Below are 18,134 nucleotides of genomic sequence, written 5' to 3'. Positions count from 1 at the left end.
GTGCTTAATTTTGTCCACCTTTCTTCTGGTGGTCTACTAATATGCCAGCCCATCTCCATTTACATGCTTCACAATACCTCACAATATCTTCTACTATAGTCATCTCTCTAATTCTGGCATTTCTTATTCTATCCATTTTTTGTTATGTGGAGCATTCTTTTCTCTAAACCTCTTTGGGCTACATGCAACCTGTCTTCCTGTTTTTTTTTAATTGTTGCCCATGTCTCACTTCCATAGGTAAACATTGAAATAATGTGTATATTAAAGAGCTTTCTTTTTTATGTACATAAGCAAATCTCCTAACATACGATCCTTATACAACCAAAATACTTTGTTTCCTTGTGTGATTCTTCTACATATTTCTTTATCTTGTTTTTCTTAAAACTAACTAATTGGTCACAGTAAATGTTAATTTCAGTTCGATTTGATCAGAATTTGTCATCAGTTTGGTTTAATTAGATTAATCTTTAAATCTTTTTTTTCCTGCTTTCTCTATCAAGGTCATTTAGATTATTATCTCTTAGTAACTATATAATGTCCACTTTCATCTCCTACCATTCTCCCTTTCCTCTCTCTAATCTCTCACCACAGTTGATGTCTCTCATAATTGCTTGGATTGCAGATAGAGCTAATCTGCCAATGCAAGGCATCCACATTTTCCTGTGGACCTCCTGGCAGCAAGCAACAATATACCTTGTCCTATTGGCATTCATCTCATACTAGATCTCTCCCAAGACCTAAAATCCTCTTTAACTTCTAATTTTGCTAGTTGAAATTCTTCATGTATCATCAAGAATACCCCACCTCCTCTCCTATTCTCCTTTATCCTCCCTAAAAATGCAATACCATTTACATTTTATTCCTGTAACTATATCATTTCCAGTCAACCACATCTCACTAGTGCCCATAATTTTTAGCCATGTCAAGTTGATCGATGTCATAAACTTCTGTCCTTTATTTCTGATACTTCTGGCATTCATATATATGCATTTCAACATCTCCTTGGTCCCACAGTTACCCTTGTGTAATATCATCACCAACCTATTCAGGTTTGAAACGTGCGAAACTGCATTCACCATTGCGTAATGATTTCCATACACATTCATTTGTCTTAGGAGTGGCTGAACTCTCACTTGACTGCATCCCTCCTTCTAATACATGTAGTTTCCCTGAGTTTGTACTTCTAACCTCTCATTGAAGAACACTCTCTTCAAGCATCTAATTCCAAAACCATTTAAATGCAGTCCATCAGGTATATACATATCTTTTCATTCATCAAATCTGCCATAAAATATCTTCATTTGGATGATATACCCTTGCAAAGTGGTCACTCAATAGCTTAAAAATTCCATCTGCCTTTGTCACCACTTTGTCACCATCTATACTCATTAAAGATATCCTTCCATAGTCATTCTTCCTCCTACTTGCCATGTAACGAAAGAACTCTCTGATTTCCTTTGGCCTGCTCAGCTAAATTTTTCTCGTAATCTGATTTTGCCTTCCTTGCAATGCTAGTCACCTTTCTTACCTGAGCCTCATACTGTTCATGATTTTGCTGGTCACCTTTTTCTTTCTATACCCTTCACAGGCTTTTCTTTGTTTGTAGCTCATGCTTAGTGATACTATTCATCCATCTAACTCCTCCGAGATTTACCCTCTTGACCATGGGTATACAGTGTGACATTACTTCCTCCAGATACCCCTTGAATATCCCACATGCACTGTAAGGGAAGGATGTATTCACATCCTTCCCTTACAGATCTTTATGCCATGGTATTGCTTCAAGCTACCTCCTAAGTATCTCATACTCGCCTGCCTTGTAGTTCCACATCCCTTAACTGGAATTTCAATGTTTTGCTACCTCTCAAGTCAAGACTACATGATCACTTTCCCCAATTGGAGGCAATGAATCCACCTTAATTATGGACAAGTCTTCTGATCCTATAACAGTCATATCCTGAGTCTCCTCCTTCACATTCTGCTTCAAATAATTATCTCTCAATAAATGTGTAAATTCCATTTCCTCCTTCCAGTCTGTCTCCGAAGTTGAACCCCTCCCCCACACGCCATAATTACTTGACTTACATTCATTGTACTGATTTGCTGATGTATGTCTTACACATCATCCCTGGAATCCCCTAGCCTATTGTAGCAACCAGTTTTATATTTTATATAAGACAATGAAAATATGCAAAAACATTTAAAACATCAACTGTATCCTGAATGGTGAACCTATAGAACAAGTAAAACGTTTCAATTTAAGCACAATCTTTAGTGAAGATTGTGCTTAAATAGCTGAAAGATGATAAATTAAATATGTAAATAAACAACAGAATTAGTAAAGCTGGTATGGTAGGAAGTCAGCTGAATAAATTTATATGGAATAAGAAAGAAATTAGTCAAAACACTAAATTAGATCTATCAGTTTTAACTGATAGATCTGAGAGCTGGATAAGAAATAAAACACTTGATCAAAGACTGGAGACCTGTAATATGAGAGTTCTGAAAAAGATTAGTGGAGTGAACAGATGGCATGAATGGCAGTATCACATTAAAAATGGGGATACAGTAGTTCCCTCCACAGGGAGATACGTTCGAAGATTCCCTTTGGATACCTGAAACCACAGAGAGAGATAGGTAGTACCAACACCTATATATACACACACACTACATTTTTTCCTATACATACTTATAAATTAGGCACAGTAGAGATCAATAACTAATAATAAAATAGAACTAGTTATAACGGTATACTATAATAAGTTATGTGAATGAATCTTAGCAACCTCAGCATACAATTTTTTTTTTTTTCCTTATGAAGTCAAAAACTTTCACCTTATCATGTAACGGAAGCACTATACAGCTTCTCTTTGGCTTATCCGAATTGCCAAGAATCACTACTCTTGTGATTTGAGGCCATTATTAAATAAAATAAGGGTTACTTGAACACAAGCTCTAAGATACCACGACAGTCAATCTACTGACCAAGATGGCTACCAAGTGACTAACGGGTAGGTATCGTATACAGTACAGCGTGGATATGCTGGACAAGGGATGATTAATGTCCCAGGTGGGATGGTGCAAGATATCATCACGCTACTCAGAATGGCCTTCTGAATTGTTTATTTCTGGAATTTTCCATTTAATATTTTCAGACCAGGGTTGACCATGGGTGACTGAACCTGCAAATAAGGGGAGGACTACTAGATTAGGAAAGAGTTTGCTATTGTTAGCATTCAGGAATGTGTTAATAGAGCTAATCTCAGGTGGTATTGTAATTAATTCACTATATATTAATTCTTGATAAGTCAATTTTAGCTTATATCACGTTCTCATAGAACAATGTTCAATTAATCACACTTTCAAACACGAATTGTCATCATAGCAATGCACTTTCCTTCTTTCTTTTAGTACATTCACGAAAGACTTAGAAAGGATTTACTTAGCTTATTATCACAGATCCTGAGATATACTTCCTTGCTTGATTCTAGCTTTCTCCTTTTGGTCACATCAGTATGATAGAATCCTGGTTTATTGAAATGGCTCGACCGGTTCAAGAACACAAAGCTTTTTTCTCTAAATTGACAATCCTTCAGGCTTCCTAGGCAATCCTTGCCTTTCCTTACGTCCTTTACTATTATTCAACGAGGAATTAGGAATCTGGATATGAACAAAAGCCTAAAAGTTAAGTGAAAAACCAGAGAGATCCCCCCTGTCCCTTCTACCCTGTTCTAACTCCCTGCAATCTCCTTTTCTTCCTGCCAAAACCCGGTTCACACTGACTTCGTTACACCGTATAGCAACTTGCACCGAAATGTGCGCTGGTGGATAAATTCGTAACGACATGTAGTGCTTAATTCTGTTATGCTATGTCCTTCGCGATGGTTTCCATATGCAGATTAATACAGAGTCTCCGTACACAGTCTACATAATATATATATACATACTCTACAAGGAAATAGTACAGGATAAACAACTAACAACTATTAGAATATATAATTATTTTATAACTATGGAATAAACAGTAGTAAGTAATTAATTCACTATTTATCTGATGAGCAAACTTAGCTCAGGGAATGACAGATTATGTTAAATCCTGAATGAAGTATTAATAATTTATAATTCTCTTCATTCAGAATTTAACACTGGTCAACACCAACTATTGATAGAGGTGCCAGTTTGTTTTGAACTGCAGAGTTTTTCAGTCTGGTATGATGGACATAACTTGTAGCATCATATCATTTCATCATTTAACCATCAAAAATAGTTGTTTAATAATATTATTTATTAATACTAATTTCTAGCACATGGCAATGGTTTTTAATTGGTAAACCACTGACTGCTGTATGTACTTTGTAATCTGGTTCCTTTGATTGCTTGTTTCTACACACTGATGATGTATTGTTATTTTCAGTAAGAAATATCTGTACTTTCATCTCATTAAGTTAATTACTGTGTTTATCGTGTAATTTAGAAATATATACACGTTTGCACAAGAATAATGTTTAATTTGCCAAATATTTCAGTCTGAATATTACAGACCATCTTCAGTGGCTACATAGGAATAGTTTTAAAAAACAAAGTGGAATAAGAACAATTGATCATTCACACATAGAACGAGCCGCATGGTGTCATATCGCTAAGTATTAGAAGAGTAAACATTTTTAAAGTCATAATTAAAGATAATTCAGAAATTCGTATAATAATCTTAAATAACATTAGCCTAATATAGGAAATTTACAAAAAATAAAAATAATGTGTTATCCTGATTAAACTTTCCCAAATTTTTGATTTAGATATATAGAATTCAAGAGCATCAGTCATCAATTCAACACAACAAACCTGAGAAATCTGGATTACCTCAGCATGGATTAGAAACAAGCCACAATGCTCTTGAATTTTTTTTTCTATAGAATGTCCAGTTTGTCCAAAGTAGGAAAGATTACAATTACAAGGAACTTGATACACACCAGGTAGAGACAAGGTTGAGCGTTTATCTTTAGATGAAGGAAAATGGGTGGATAATTTGTTAATAGGTGTATAAGTGGCTGTTAAATCATATTTCTTCAGAATTCTTGAAATTGGTTTTGAAATCCTGGAAATGTAAGGAATTGGAACTCGACGTATTGAATCTTTGCTGTTCTGTGTTGGATTGTAAGAATCGAAAAGATGTTGTGTACTCTTTTCGGAGAAGCCATTTAGTTTCATGTGATGTTTGATAGTTGAAAGTTCTTTCTGTAATAAATGAGAAGTTGAACACTCCACCTTATCTCTACCTGATGTGTATCAAATTCCTTGTAATTGTAATCTTTCCTACTTTGGACAAACTGGACATTCTATAGAAAAAAGAATTCAAGAGCATCAGTCATCAATTCAACACAACAAACCTGCGAAATCTGGATTAGCTCAGCATGGATTAGAAACAAGCCACAACATCCTTTGGTCCAAGACTCTCCTACACAGATGTCGCTACAAATTTGAACGTTTATTTAAAGAAAGTGTGGAGACCTTACTTCAACGTCCTAACTTGAATCGTAATGACTGTATATCTATATCAAACATTTGGGAAAGTTTAATCAGGATAACACATTAATTTTTTTTTTTTTTGTTGTTGTTGTTGTTGTAAATTTCCTATATTAGTCTAATGTTATTTAAGATTATTATATGAATTTCTGAATTGATATAATAATCTTGAATATGAATAAAAAAATTAATTTTTTATTCATATCAGTATAATAATATACAGATGATACAAAAAAAATTCTAAATAAATAAAAATAAAGTTTTATAACAGAACTACATTAAACACATCTCTACAGTCCTCTTATATTAAGGATTTCTGGTTATTAGGATTCTGCAATCATAATCTTTAATTATGACTTCAAAAATGTTTACTCTTCTAATACTTAGCGATATGACATCACACGGCTCGTTCTATGTGTGAATGATCAATTGTTCGTATTCCACTTTGTTTTTTAAAACTATTCCTATGTAGCCACTGAAAATGGTCTGTAATATTCAGACCGAAATATTTGGCAAATTAAATATTATTCTTGTGCAAACGTGTATATATTTCTAATCGTTGTCACAAGTATCATTAAAATATCGTGTAATTTATTATTTATAAAGATTAAACTAAAATAAATTTTTTATTCATATCAGTATAATAATATACAGATGATACAAAAAAAAATTCTAAATAAATAAAAATAAAGTTTTATAGCAGAACTACATTAAACAAATCTCTACAGTCCTCTTATATTAAGGTTTTCTGGTTGTTAGGATTCTGCAATCATGTTCTGGATGCTATATAAATTGCAGATGGGCCCTCCAGATTCTCAGAATTACTATTCCACTATATTTGTTTAGATTCTGATGACACTGCACCAAAACATGGTTTGAAAGTTCTAGGAAGCTTATGAGATGCTGAAACATCATCAGAATCTAAACAAGAATAATGAATTAGAAATTCTAAGAATCTGAAGGACCCATCTGCAACCTATATAGCATCCAGAACATGATTGCAGAACCCCAACACAAGAAAATCTTAATATTAGAGGTTTTCTTGTGTCGAGGTTCCGCAATCGTGTAGAGATGAGTTTAATGTACTTCTGCTATAAAACTTTATTTTTATTTATTTAGATTTTTTTTTTCTTATCATCATCATCATCAAATTCCTGCCATGTACCTTCAAGGGGTGTACAGGATATGATAGTACTACATGAAAAAAAATTTACATCATTACTAACTTCCTATCTACAATTTTCCTCCAAATCAGTCTGTTACTTGTCAAGACTCCAACATTATCAGATCTTATATTTCTATCTTCTAAGGCACTTTGTCCTGTATCAATCCACCAATATCTTGGTCTTCCTCTGGGTCGTTTTCCTGCCAACCTGGCAGAGAACACTTGTTTTGCTAATCTTTCTTCGCCCATTCTGTTTAAGTGACCATACCACCTGAGATTAGCTCTGCTAACGCATTCCTGGATGCTGACAATATCAAGTTCTTTCCTAATATCCTCATTTTTAATATGATATTGCCATTGATGATATCTGTTCATGCCTCTAATCTTTCTCAGGACTCTCATATCTGCGGCCTCTAGTCTTTGGTCAAGTGTTTTACTTCTTACCCAGCTCTCAGATCCATAAGTTAAAATTGGTTTGAACACTGTCTTGTATACAGCTAATTTAGTGTTCTGACTAATTTCTCTCTTATTCCATATGAATTTATTCAATTGACTTCCCACCATACCAGCTTTGCTGATTCTGTTATCTATTTCTATATTTAATTTACCATCTTCACTAAAAATTGTGCCTAAGTAGCTGAAATGTTTTACTTGTTCCACAGGTTCTCCATTCACAACACAGTTGACATTTTCAATGATTCTTTCTGCCTATTTTCATTGTCTTTGTCTTTTTATTGCTGACCTTTATACCATATCTATTACAACAGTTATTCAATTTAGTCAGAGAATCCTGCAGATGTGTAGTGGATTTATTTAGAAGTATAACATCATCCGCATAAAGCAAAGAGCTGACATTAACATCTCCAATTTTGATATCATGTTTAATACCACTTTCCTTCATAATGTGATCCATATAGATAATGAATAACAGAGGGGATAATGTACATCCTTGTCTCACACCACATTTAACATTAAACCATCTTCCTGTACTTCCTTCAATTCTAACTGCTGACTTACAACTCAAATAAAGACTAAGTATTGCTTGATATAATGCCCCATTGACACCATATAACTGTAGCGTATTGAATAGCTTCTTTCTTGGCACCTTGTCATATGCCTTTTCCAAATCGACAAAAAAACTTAAATACAGGTCTTTGTTATATTCCCAGGCTTTCTCGACTATTTGTCGTAAAGTGAAGATCTGATCCTGACAGCCTCTATTTGGCCTGAATCCAGCTTGTTCTTCACCAAGCTTTTCTTCCACAATTCTTCTCAACCGTTTCTCAAGTATACTTGCATAGATCTTGCCAGGAACACTCAGTAGGGAAATACCTCTGTAATTCTCATATTCAGTTTTATTTCCCTTTTTATATATGGGTACTATTAGAGCTCTTCTCCAATCATCGGGAATTCGTCCCTCTGTCCAGGCTTTCTGAACTATGCAGTGCAGCCGCTGCAAGACTCTTATACCACCATACTTCAGCATTTCTGGTCGAATATCATCTACTCCTGCTGCCTTTCCACATTTCAAGCCTTTGATGGCTTTTTCTACTTCAAGTATGGATATGTATTCCTGACTGCATGCCTGGTCAGTGTTTTTTACCACTGTGCTGTCATCACTGCTTGTTTCATTTAGCAGTTTTTCAAAGTAATTACTCCATACTTCAAGTATATCTTTTTCTCCCGTTTTCATGTCACCTTTATCATCTCTAACTCCTTTTACAGCACTCTTTCCTCCATTTCTAAGCTACTTCAACAACCTCTAGAATATTTTGCCACCTTCTTGATATTTATTTTCTGTATTCTTGCCAAAGTCCTCCCATGACTTTTGCTTAGCTAGTTTTACACAGTGTTTAGCATTCTTGCATTTGTCTCTGTATTCTCTAAGAGCACAAGCTGACTTACTTGCCAGGAACTTTTGATATGCTTTCTTCTTTTCCTTCACTGCCTCTTTAACTTCCTGTGTCCACCATGGAGTTCTAATTTTTCTATCCTTGCAGACAACTTCACCACATGCCTCTTTAGCTGAATCAATCAGGGCTTTTTTCAAAGCTTGCCACTGAATCTCCAGGGTTTGATTCCTGTTCTCAAACTCTTTCATTTTTCCTTCAATAATCTTTGTGTATTTTAGTCTACAGTTCACATCTGAGAGCTGCTCAATTTTTATTCGCTTTAAAACTTTCTTACATGTTATTCTTTTCAATATGAAATTCAATTTTATCCTGCTCAAGGCTAAATAGTGATCACTTCGAATTTCAAATCCTCTGTACACTCTGGTGTCCTGCACCAGGGTGAAAACATCACTATCAACAATAACATAGTCAATGAGACTTTTCTTATTCCTTGCCTCTTCTTTCCATGTGAATTTGTGCACATTTTTATGTTGGAACATGGTGTTAGTAATAACCAGTCCATGTCCTGAACAGAAATCCAACAGATATTTGCCATTATTATTAGCTTTGCTCTTTTCTCCAAATTTTCCCAAAATATTTTTGTATGTCTCACAATCATTTCCTACTCTGCTATTTAGATCCCCAACAAGGACCAACTTTTCCTTTTTCATTGTGTCAGTAGCTTTCTCTAGAGCCTCAAAAAATTCCTCCACTTCTACCTTAGTAGAGCCTTCTGTGGGACCATAGGCACAAATAAGTCTCATTGTCCAGTTCCCCATTCTCATATTTGCCCACATTACTCTACTTGAGACTGCCTGCCATTCAAGAAGATTAGCCTCGTATTTTGTGTTGAATACTATGGCTACTCCTTCTTTTCCTTGATTGTCATTGCCTGAATATAATATTTTGTATTTATTGCTCAGAAAGATCTCATCAGTTTTTATCTTTTTTGTTTCAGTCACCCCTATTATGTCGATGTGGTACTTATCTAATTCCTCAGCTAGCTCCATTTCTTTGCCATTCAGGCTTCTTATGTTGATAGTACCGATCTTTAACTCTGGTAATGTTGAGTTGAGGTGTGTTTTCAGATTTGTTCCAGTAGCTGACTTTTCGCTGTTTGCCCTGGTTCCCTGGTGAAAACAACGGGGGCCTTGTTTAACCGGGTGATGCCCCAGCCGGCATGAAATTTTGTCATGTTGTACCATCATTTTTTATTTTGGTTTATCCAATAAGAATACAATTTGATCGGCTAAATCCCAAATTTCCAGCCCATCCTCGTTCGTTCAGTATCCAAGTAGATATCCAACAGGGTGCAACACGAGAAGGTGAGGATTGGACATTAGGTCAGAAGCCCTGGTCAGTTCTCCGCATTCCTTGAAAGGCTATGTGGAGATCTCCTCTCAGTTATACAGCTTTGACCCTTAAGTACCCCTTTTTTCTTATCATCTGTATATTATTATACTGATGAAAATAAAAAATTTAATATAGCTTGTTAAGTGATTTATAGTGTTGTATATATATATTTTTTTAATTATTTAAAAAAATTTTTTCACCACAGGTCAGGCATAAGAGTAAGCGATTAACAAAGCATTTAGATTTATCTTACTTTTGTGTAGTGTCCTGTGCATATGTTTTCCTGATGATGACCTCAATACAGAGGTCAAAACGTCGAATGTTGTTATTTTCATAATTATAAGTAAAGTAATTACTCCAACTCATGTTTTTTGTCTCCATAAATTCTTCACTATGAATGAACAACACGGTTTTTCTATCATACGTGGTATAAATATATTAAAAATAAATGCACTCACCCACACAGTCAAACACAAGAATACTACTACTACAATCAGTAATTATCAAAATATCATTAAATAAATATTAAAACAGTGACTTAGCTGAAAGCTCACAATCATGCAGCCCATGATCTAAGGCTAATGTTCATTTACATTTTATTTATGTATTGATTTATTTCATAATATTAGGTTTTCATAGTTTTGATATGTCCTTTTCTGGTTTTCTTACAAAATTATTTCATCTTTGTTTTTTGCAGTAGCAGTATTTCTTTTGTGCTTTACTTGATTTTATTATCCTGAAATTTAGCCAGAAACAGCTAAATTTCAGGATAATAAAATTTCACGACTGTCCTTTTTGGTTTTTATATGCTGTTCCAGTTATACAGGGTGTTCGGGATAAATTTGACATATTTATAATTAATTATATTTTTCCGTAAGTTACATGTATTAACACACACTTCTCTTCATTTAAAAGTTTGGACCCTTCTTCATTCATATACAAGATGTCAGAAAGGATGGATAGCTGGAACCCACCTGAATCATGGAAGAGAATAACTTGTATCATGATGATTCGTGCCCGCCATCAAAATAAGGATATTACGACTGCTGCCCAATGCTCCCTGAATACAGTAAAAACAATCAGGCATGAACTAGAGACTTGCAATGGTGACTACGAGGATGTAGCAAGAAGAAAGATCCCTAGCAGACGATCTGATTGCGTTCGTACAGCAGAATTCCTCGCAAATCTGCAGGAACAGGTGTTGAAGAACCCTGGCATTGGAATTCGGGCTTTGTTCGTGGAGTTGCTAACTGTAGTCAAGCCCTGGATAACAAGGGTAGCCAATGGTAGGCCGTATGTATGGCAGCAGGATTCGGCCCCTTGCCACACCTCTGGGAAAAGTCAAAAATGGTTGTCTGAAAATTTCTACGACTTCACCAGTCCAAATGTTTGGCCTCCAAACTCCCCAGACCTTAACCCCATGGATTATTTTGTATGGGGCGCAGTTGAAAAAGACACCAATCGCACTTCCAGTAATACAAAAGCCCAGTTAATGGATAAAATTAAAACAGTTTTTGCGGCCCTTCCCAGGGAGACTGTAGCATCAGCTTGTTCGAGGTTCCGAAGCAGAATTGAAGCTGTGATCGATGCTAATGGTGGTTATTTTGAGTAAATCTTGTTGATAGTATTGTAATTAACTCTGCCTGTAATGTTTTTTTGTCAATTCATTAAATTTAATAGATACAAAGAAGATTTTTTTTTTCCTTACGAAACTGTCAAATTTATCCCGAACACCCTGTATATTCTTCTTTTTTTCTATTCCACATATTCTGTACCCCAAAGCTGATTCTTTTATAATTCTTGTGAGGTTTGTTTTTTCATCAATGCATTTTTGATATTGCTGCCTAGTACAAGAATCTTATAATGAAAAAATTTATGATATTGTTGATAGGTGTTTCTCATTTTGTTAATTTTAGCTGTCTTGGTTTAAATCAAACCAAGATTTAAACCAAGGCTAAGAGAATATATTGAAAAAGTATTTGGGATTTCTACTAAGTGCAAAATGGAAAGCCATTAAATGGGAATTAGTTTAATGTATAATGTATATGGTGTTTGTTTGTTTTGTTTTGTTTTTGTAAGTGAAATTTATTTAAAGAAATTCAAAGTATTTTATATATAAACATGTCTTTGCAATGTCTGCTGAAACATATTCCTATTGTTTTCATCAAGATACACACTGAAAGCAGGTCCAAACCAAATCCATTACTTGAAAAGAAACGTGCTCAGCCTTTCCAGATATCTTTAATTAATTCTTTAATGAAGGTGCCATCACTGGGTGAAGTAAAAGCTAAAGACCTACTTAAGCATTTCAAATGTATGTCCCTTCACACTTGTTGATTCCAGATATTATTTCTTTAATAAGCTTACAATTTACTACTTGTACCTATTAATTTCATTATCTTTGTTGCTGAGTTTAGAATTTTATGATATAATAAGTGGAAATAATAATAATAATAATAATATTAAAGCAGTTTTAGGTTCAAAGTTGAAAATGAGAATGTAAGTGGAAAAATGAAATGTTCTGACTGGCAGTCTGATTTTGAATTGAAATTTTATTAAAGTCTATAAAGTGGACTATGGAGTGCAATGAGACTTGTTTTTTTTTTTTTTAGAATACTGCAAAAGTATTTAAAAATATGATATAACTTTGTAATCACCACACCCTCTGCAAGGTACATTTCCTCCAGAAATGTTTTCATCAGATTTTGAATCAAAATCTGGACTCTGCCAATGAGATGCTCTCTCATCAACCCTGTTCAGTCTAACATTGGCAAAAGTCATTAGAGACCTAAATGAATAAATGAGGTTGGAAATGAATGTGAACAGCATCCTGTTGTCTTAGGCTGATGATACTTATAAAATTTGTAAGATATTATAAAAAATAAAAATTAGATTAAAATGATTAAATTTAGTGACAGTTGCATATCAAACTCACAGGCAATAGGCTAGACTTACCTGCACTACTGATGTTATAGTTGTTAAAAACCAAATTTGTTTTTTTGCAAACAAAAAACCTTTTTTAGTCAGTTATGCACATAAATGACCACTTAAAATGCATTACATGCATTCACAAGTCAGAGGGGAGGGGGCAGCGTTTTTCTCTGTGACAGTGGTTGGGAACCTGACATATCTATGACCAAAGTATGCCTGTATAGGTCACTTGTTTATTTAGGTTGGAAGAATTTGCCAGCCTGGTTGACCGAGTGGTTAGCATATCCGCTCTCCAGCCAAAAGGCTGTGGGTTGGAATCCCACTGTGGGCATGGATGTTTTGATTGTCTGTGGGAAATACCATTGGTAGTGGGCGGTTCGCTGTAGTTGGTGGATTGAGTGGTGGTGATGGAGAGTTGTAGAGTAGGTGCTCTCCCTCAATGTCTTTGGACTCCTTGAAGGTGTCACATAATAGTAGTAATAGAATTTTGTATAACTGGGCAGATTACAAAAACATTCTCTCAGATTTTTATGTACGTCCATATAATAAAGATTCCCGCTTCTCACACACAGATTGAATACGATAATCTGAATCATTGCCATAATATATTACTCTTGAGTGGCTATAATGTAGATATAAGATGCACTTTTCTTTTATGTTCTTCCAGTTTTTCCTCTTTAAGCAAAGTAGATCAATTTGCAGGATTTTAATGATCTTATGAAGGCTAAATAAATAAATCTTGGTGACTGTTACTATGAGACTGCCAATCAAGATTTCCTTTCCATGCCCATAAAAAGGATGGCAATTAGAGCACTATAGAATTATGCCATTTAATACTCTACTGTAGTTTGCCTTACTACTTCTATGTGACTGCTTACGTATTAGGACAAAAAACATGCACATAGGATCAAAATGAAATATTGGTTTAATAATTAAATAAAATTTAGTTTAATTTATTATCTGTATGCATCATTTTTTTTCCATTACTCAGACATAAGTGATGATTATTGTTACTCACACCAGGTGATTGTTTTATGAGTTTTTTTAATCCTATGGTATTTTTGGTGAGAATTTTCATTAAGAATGAAAATTCTCACCAAATTCTCAGATCTCGCATTGAATAAAATATTCCATGTGAGATCTGATGATATCTGAAAACATCCAACTTTTTAAACACAACTATAAAGTACAAAAGATGCTATTCGTTCTGCAACTTTGTATTCAGAACATAACCATAGAAATGCAAAATGATACTGAATCAACAGAAGATACCTCTGAAAGTTACTATAATAGTTTTTGCTATTTGGTTTTTCATGTTTCACTTCCAGATAACACCATTCCTTACTTTTGGTTTCTTTCAGTGGTAGGCAGGAACCCATTGATTAATTTCAGCAACTGTAAATCAGTGGTTTACAGCTACTGTAGCAATAAGATATTATAATTACAAAATGCATCCTACAATACTCCTGTTAGGATGAAAGCCTTATGCTGGAATAAAAAGCATAAAATATTTTGTTTTTATAGATTTGGCAGTTAAAATAAAAATACTCAGCATTTTTACTCAATTTTAAATGCAATGTTTAAAGAAAATATCATTTCTTGAGAGAAGATTTTTTTTTTTCTGAAATGTTATTAGGATGTGGTGCTATCAGACTAGAAACAATATCAGAGATAATTACAATTTTACCTCTTGATCGCATTTCTTTTTTTCTTTTTTTTTTTATTAAAGTACACAAGCTTTTGAGTTGAAGTTTTCTGAAGGTCATGAAAATATATACTTAATGTCTTTCTCTAAGGACTTCACAAAGGCAACCCACTAAGAAGATAAGCTTTTTACTGATGAATCTGTTTACATATAACAAGACCAAACCCTTTTGTGTTGCCTTTTGGTACTTCATTTCTTGATCCTCTGTTGTGATTCGTATATATAAAAGGAGATACTTATTATTATATCATGTTATTTAGCAATATTAATTAATATTAATAAATTGAGTTACTTAAGCATATCTCCTGACATGATAGCACACAGCCATTAATATGCAATATATAGCCTCTCCCAATCAAATCAGCCATACTTTTTTCAAGATGTGCCCCAAAGGAGCTCCAGTTCTTCACTAAGCAATCTTACTGTCAAAGGATACCTTCATAGTTAGATTAAATGCTAACTTGACTTACAAGTGGTAGATGATGATGTTCATCACCCAGTGAAACACCTCCATCTTGATTATTAGAGAGATAAACTGACTAATTGTTACCCAATGCAACAATTCTGATTTCTGTTTCTACTCTCTCCCAAACTTCTAACATGCAGTGAGTAATATCCTTCAAGGGTATCAACACTGCCAAACATACTGTGGGGGATCCAACCCCCACCTCCCATCTTTTGAGATACAGCAATAAAGCAGACAGTACACACAGGACTTAATCTAGTGTTGATGTGTTCAGTTGGTGCATAATCCTACATGTTCCCCTACTCTTTTTTTTTCTCATCACCTCTGTACCATCATTTTGAAAATAACAAATTTGATATAATGTCACTGTAATTAAAATATAAAACAAACCCCCCCCTCTCTCAAAAAAAAAAAAAAACATACACAACATTTAACTGGCATTTTTGATAAAGTATAATGTGCACCTTCACTTACAGATATACTATCTCCTGTTTTTAACTGAATTCCAAATTACTGCCACAACTGCACTCCTTGTTAACTGTCCAAATTATACTCATATCCTTTGGCTCTACAACATTACCAAGTGGGAAGATCCAATAGATTAAGCCCTTTTCATGGTTAGACTACTGTGTCCATTCTCCAGATCCTGATACTTGTTGTGAATGTATGATAGAAGTTATCCATGTTGAAATGAGAGGTCTTTATTCCCCACTCTGTTCAAAATTCCTGTCCATTTTGTTTTTTGAGGATGCTTTTCCTCCTCCTCCCTACATACAGATGCAAAAAAAAAAAATTTAAGTGACTTGAGACAAAAACTCTAACTTCATGCACAGCCTGCAGTACTTAGTAAATAATCATTAACAATGCTAAGCCTGATTTTGAAAGGGGCTAAATGTAGTAAACACTGCCTGTGTCAATGGTAGTCATATCTTCTGGTCTCTTTCAAAAGATGTTGAGCACAATTTCTGCCCATTAGTGTTTCTGCCTTTCTCTCACCTAAACTGACTTCCTAGCATCATTCTTCTTATCCATCTTCTGTCTATATGATGAAGGTAAATCACAACTAACTTTACCTTGAATACAGCATCACATATGCTTTCTGTAACCTAACACCAGAAAGTCATCAGAAGAATCTTGAACAACATGGATCCCATCAATTGAACTAACACCTGTCCTTTATCATTTCTACACTATATTATACTCAGCCTGGCATCCACCCCAGGGACATTTCCAAAATGACAGCGATGAGTGTTTACCATCAAACTATTGATCTGTGGTAATAATAATATTACTTTCGCATCATTGCTGTGTAAAGTAATGAAGAAAATCAACTTCTTCTGCCTAAAAAACAATTCAACTAATCAGTGACTACCAAAATGTAATCTTTCATTCAAGATCCACAACAGATCTGCTAACCTATATCATCCACCTCTAGGCAAGTGTTGTGGAAGGGATTGGAGAAACTTGGGCTGTTGCCCTTGACCTTTCCAGGGCCTTTGATAAGATTGTTTGACTGTTCAGCAGAAATGACCCCTCTCCCCTTTTATGCTAAGCCAAAAATAACATGAGTAACACCTGCTTGACACCCTTTTGGAAGTTGAATTGCTGGCTAACTGAACATTGTTAAATATATTTACTTATATATTTTATACTTAATTAGTTCGTTTACTGTATTATTATCCTTTCTTATTTTAAGCCTCATTCAATTAAAGTCCTGCCAGCTGCTCTATCGTTATGTCGTTGCTTTCTCTATATTTTACTGCTTTATATCTTCCTATTCTATCTTTCTATCGCTATTTTTCTTCTTCAGATATCAGGTCTAATATGCTTATATCTATTTATGTCCAGGACTGTTTCCTCTTCGGTACTGGCAAATTTTTATTATGCTGCACCAGCCAGTATCCTATAGTAGAAAAAGTTCCTACTCGGGGAGACAATACTAGACTCTTAGCCTAGTATTGTCTCCTATACTTTAACAATACTTTAACACTGCCGTATAGATTCAGATTATTGCAGTCGTGACCTAAATCTATAATTATATACTCTTACTAATTCTTTCCCGCCAAAATGAGTTCTATTTTTATAAGTGGTAGTTTGGAATTGTAATCAGGCATGACTCAGGTTTAGGTAAATATGACATGTTTATTGGAATATCTAAACAGAATACAAAATTCATACACTCAATTATGACTCAATACTAAATGAAACTCGAGTTAAGAGGTTAACATATTCTAAATTAATTAAAGGTCATAAAGTATGCAAAACACAATAACTGCATATTGGGATAGATAGCAAATGATATGAAGTTCAACTAAAATTCCTTTCTGTAATGCTATTTATAAGATAATATAAACAAACATTCCAATGTTACTCAGTTACTAAAATCCACAATTCTGATCTCATTAAGTTAATCCTATCACATACAATTAATTACTAAAGATCTTTTCCAAACAATTCTTCTTACTCTCTCAAAGGAGGCTAACCTTCTAATTAGAGACTGTCCACAGAGTTCTTTAGAATACTATTCTTAATTTCACATTCGCAAACAATCTTCTCTCTTCTAATGAATTTTATACACAAAAATAGAGTAATTTCACCTTACGGAACTTTTTCCACGTCTTTCAGCACCACATGTACGTCTGGTTACTTCTTGTCTGTTGGCTGTCCATACGCCAACATAGGGGTTACGCTATCTTCATTATTTCTGCAGAAAACGGACTTAAATCTTTGCGTTTCAGGAACAACTCGATGGGACTTCTCAGCGATGGCTTGATTCTGCTAGGACTGGAAATTTTTACCTTCAGCTCTGCGTAGCATCCTTCTCCATTTTCAAGAAAGCCTGCTGTCCGACATCTTATCTTAGCACAGACGCTTCACCCCCCCCTTTACGCGAACTCCCGCTAACTTCCGAGCCACTAAACAGGAAAACGATACGACAAGAGAGACCTCGATACGGCGCTCGTCCCCCTTATATTCTTTGTTAGAGTGCCTCCTTTCGCGGAGTCCCTTATGCACATGACCCATATCTTTTCATCCCTTGCTTTCCCAACCCCGTTATGCTCTTGGATTCATGGAATACGCATCAACGTACATTCCATG

At 34.7% G+C, this 18,134-nt stretch overlaps 1 protein-coding gene across 4 annotated transcripts in view; it reads left to right on the top strand.

The window, feature by feature from the left end:
- LOC150103085 (Fanconi anemia core complex-associated protein 24-like) overlaps positions 1-18,134 on the top strand; it is an 81,156-nt gene that overhangs the window by 59,942 nt on the left and 3,080 nt on the right. For all 4 annotated transcript variants that reach the window (XM_090397841.1, XM_090397838.1, XM_090397839.1 and 1 more), the window contains exon 4: positions 12,103-12,247. In XM_090397841.1, coding sequence (XP_090253967.1) covers positions 12,103-12,247 — 145 coding nt within the window. The remainder of the gene's footprint in view (positions 1-12,102; positions 12,248-18,134) is intronic.

The sequence above is a fragment of the Typopeltis vanoorti genome, chromosome 9 (genome assembly GCF_054136105.1).
Source record: "Typopeltis vanoorti isolate ZY-2024b chromosome 9, IOZ_Tvanoo_1.0, whole genome shotgun sequence".
In the NCBI taxonomy this organism is placed as follows: Eukaryota; Metazoa; Arthropoda; class Arachnida; order Uropygi; family Thelyphonidae; genus Typopeltis; species Typopeltis vanoorti.
This window is presented reverse-complemented; position numbering and strand designations above follow the sequence as displayed.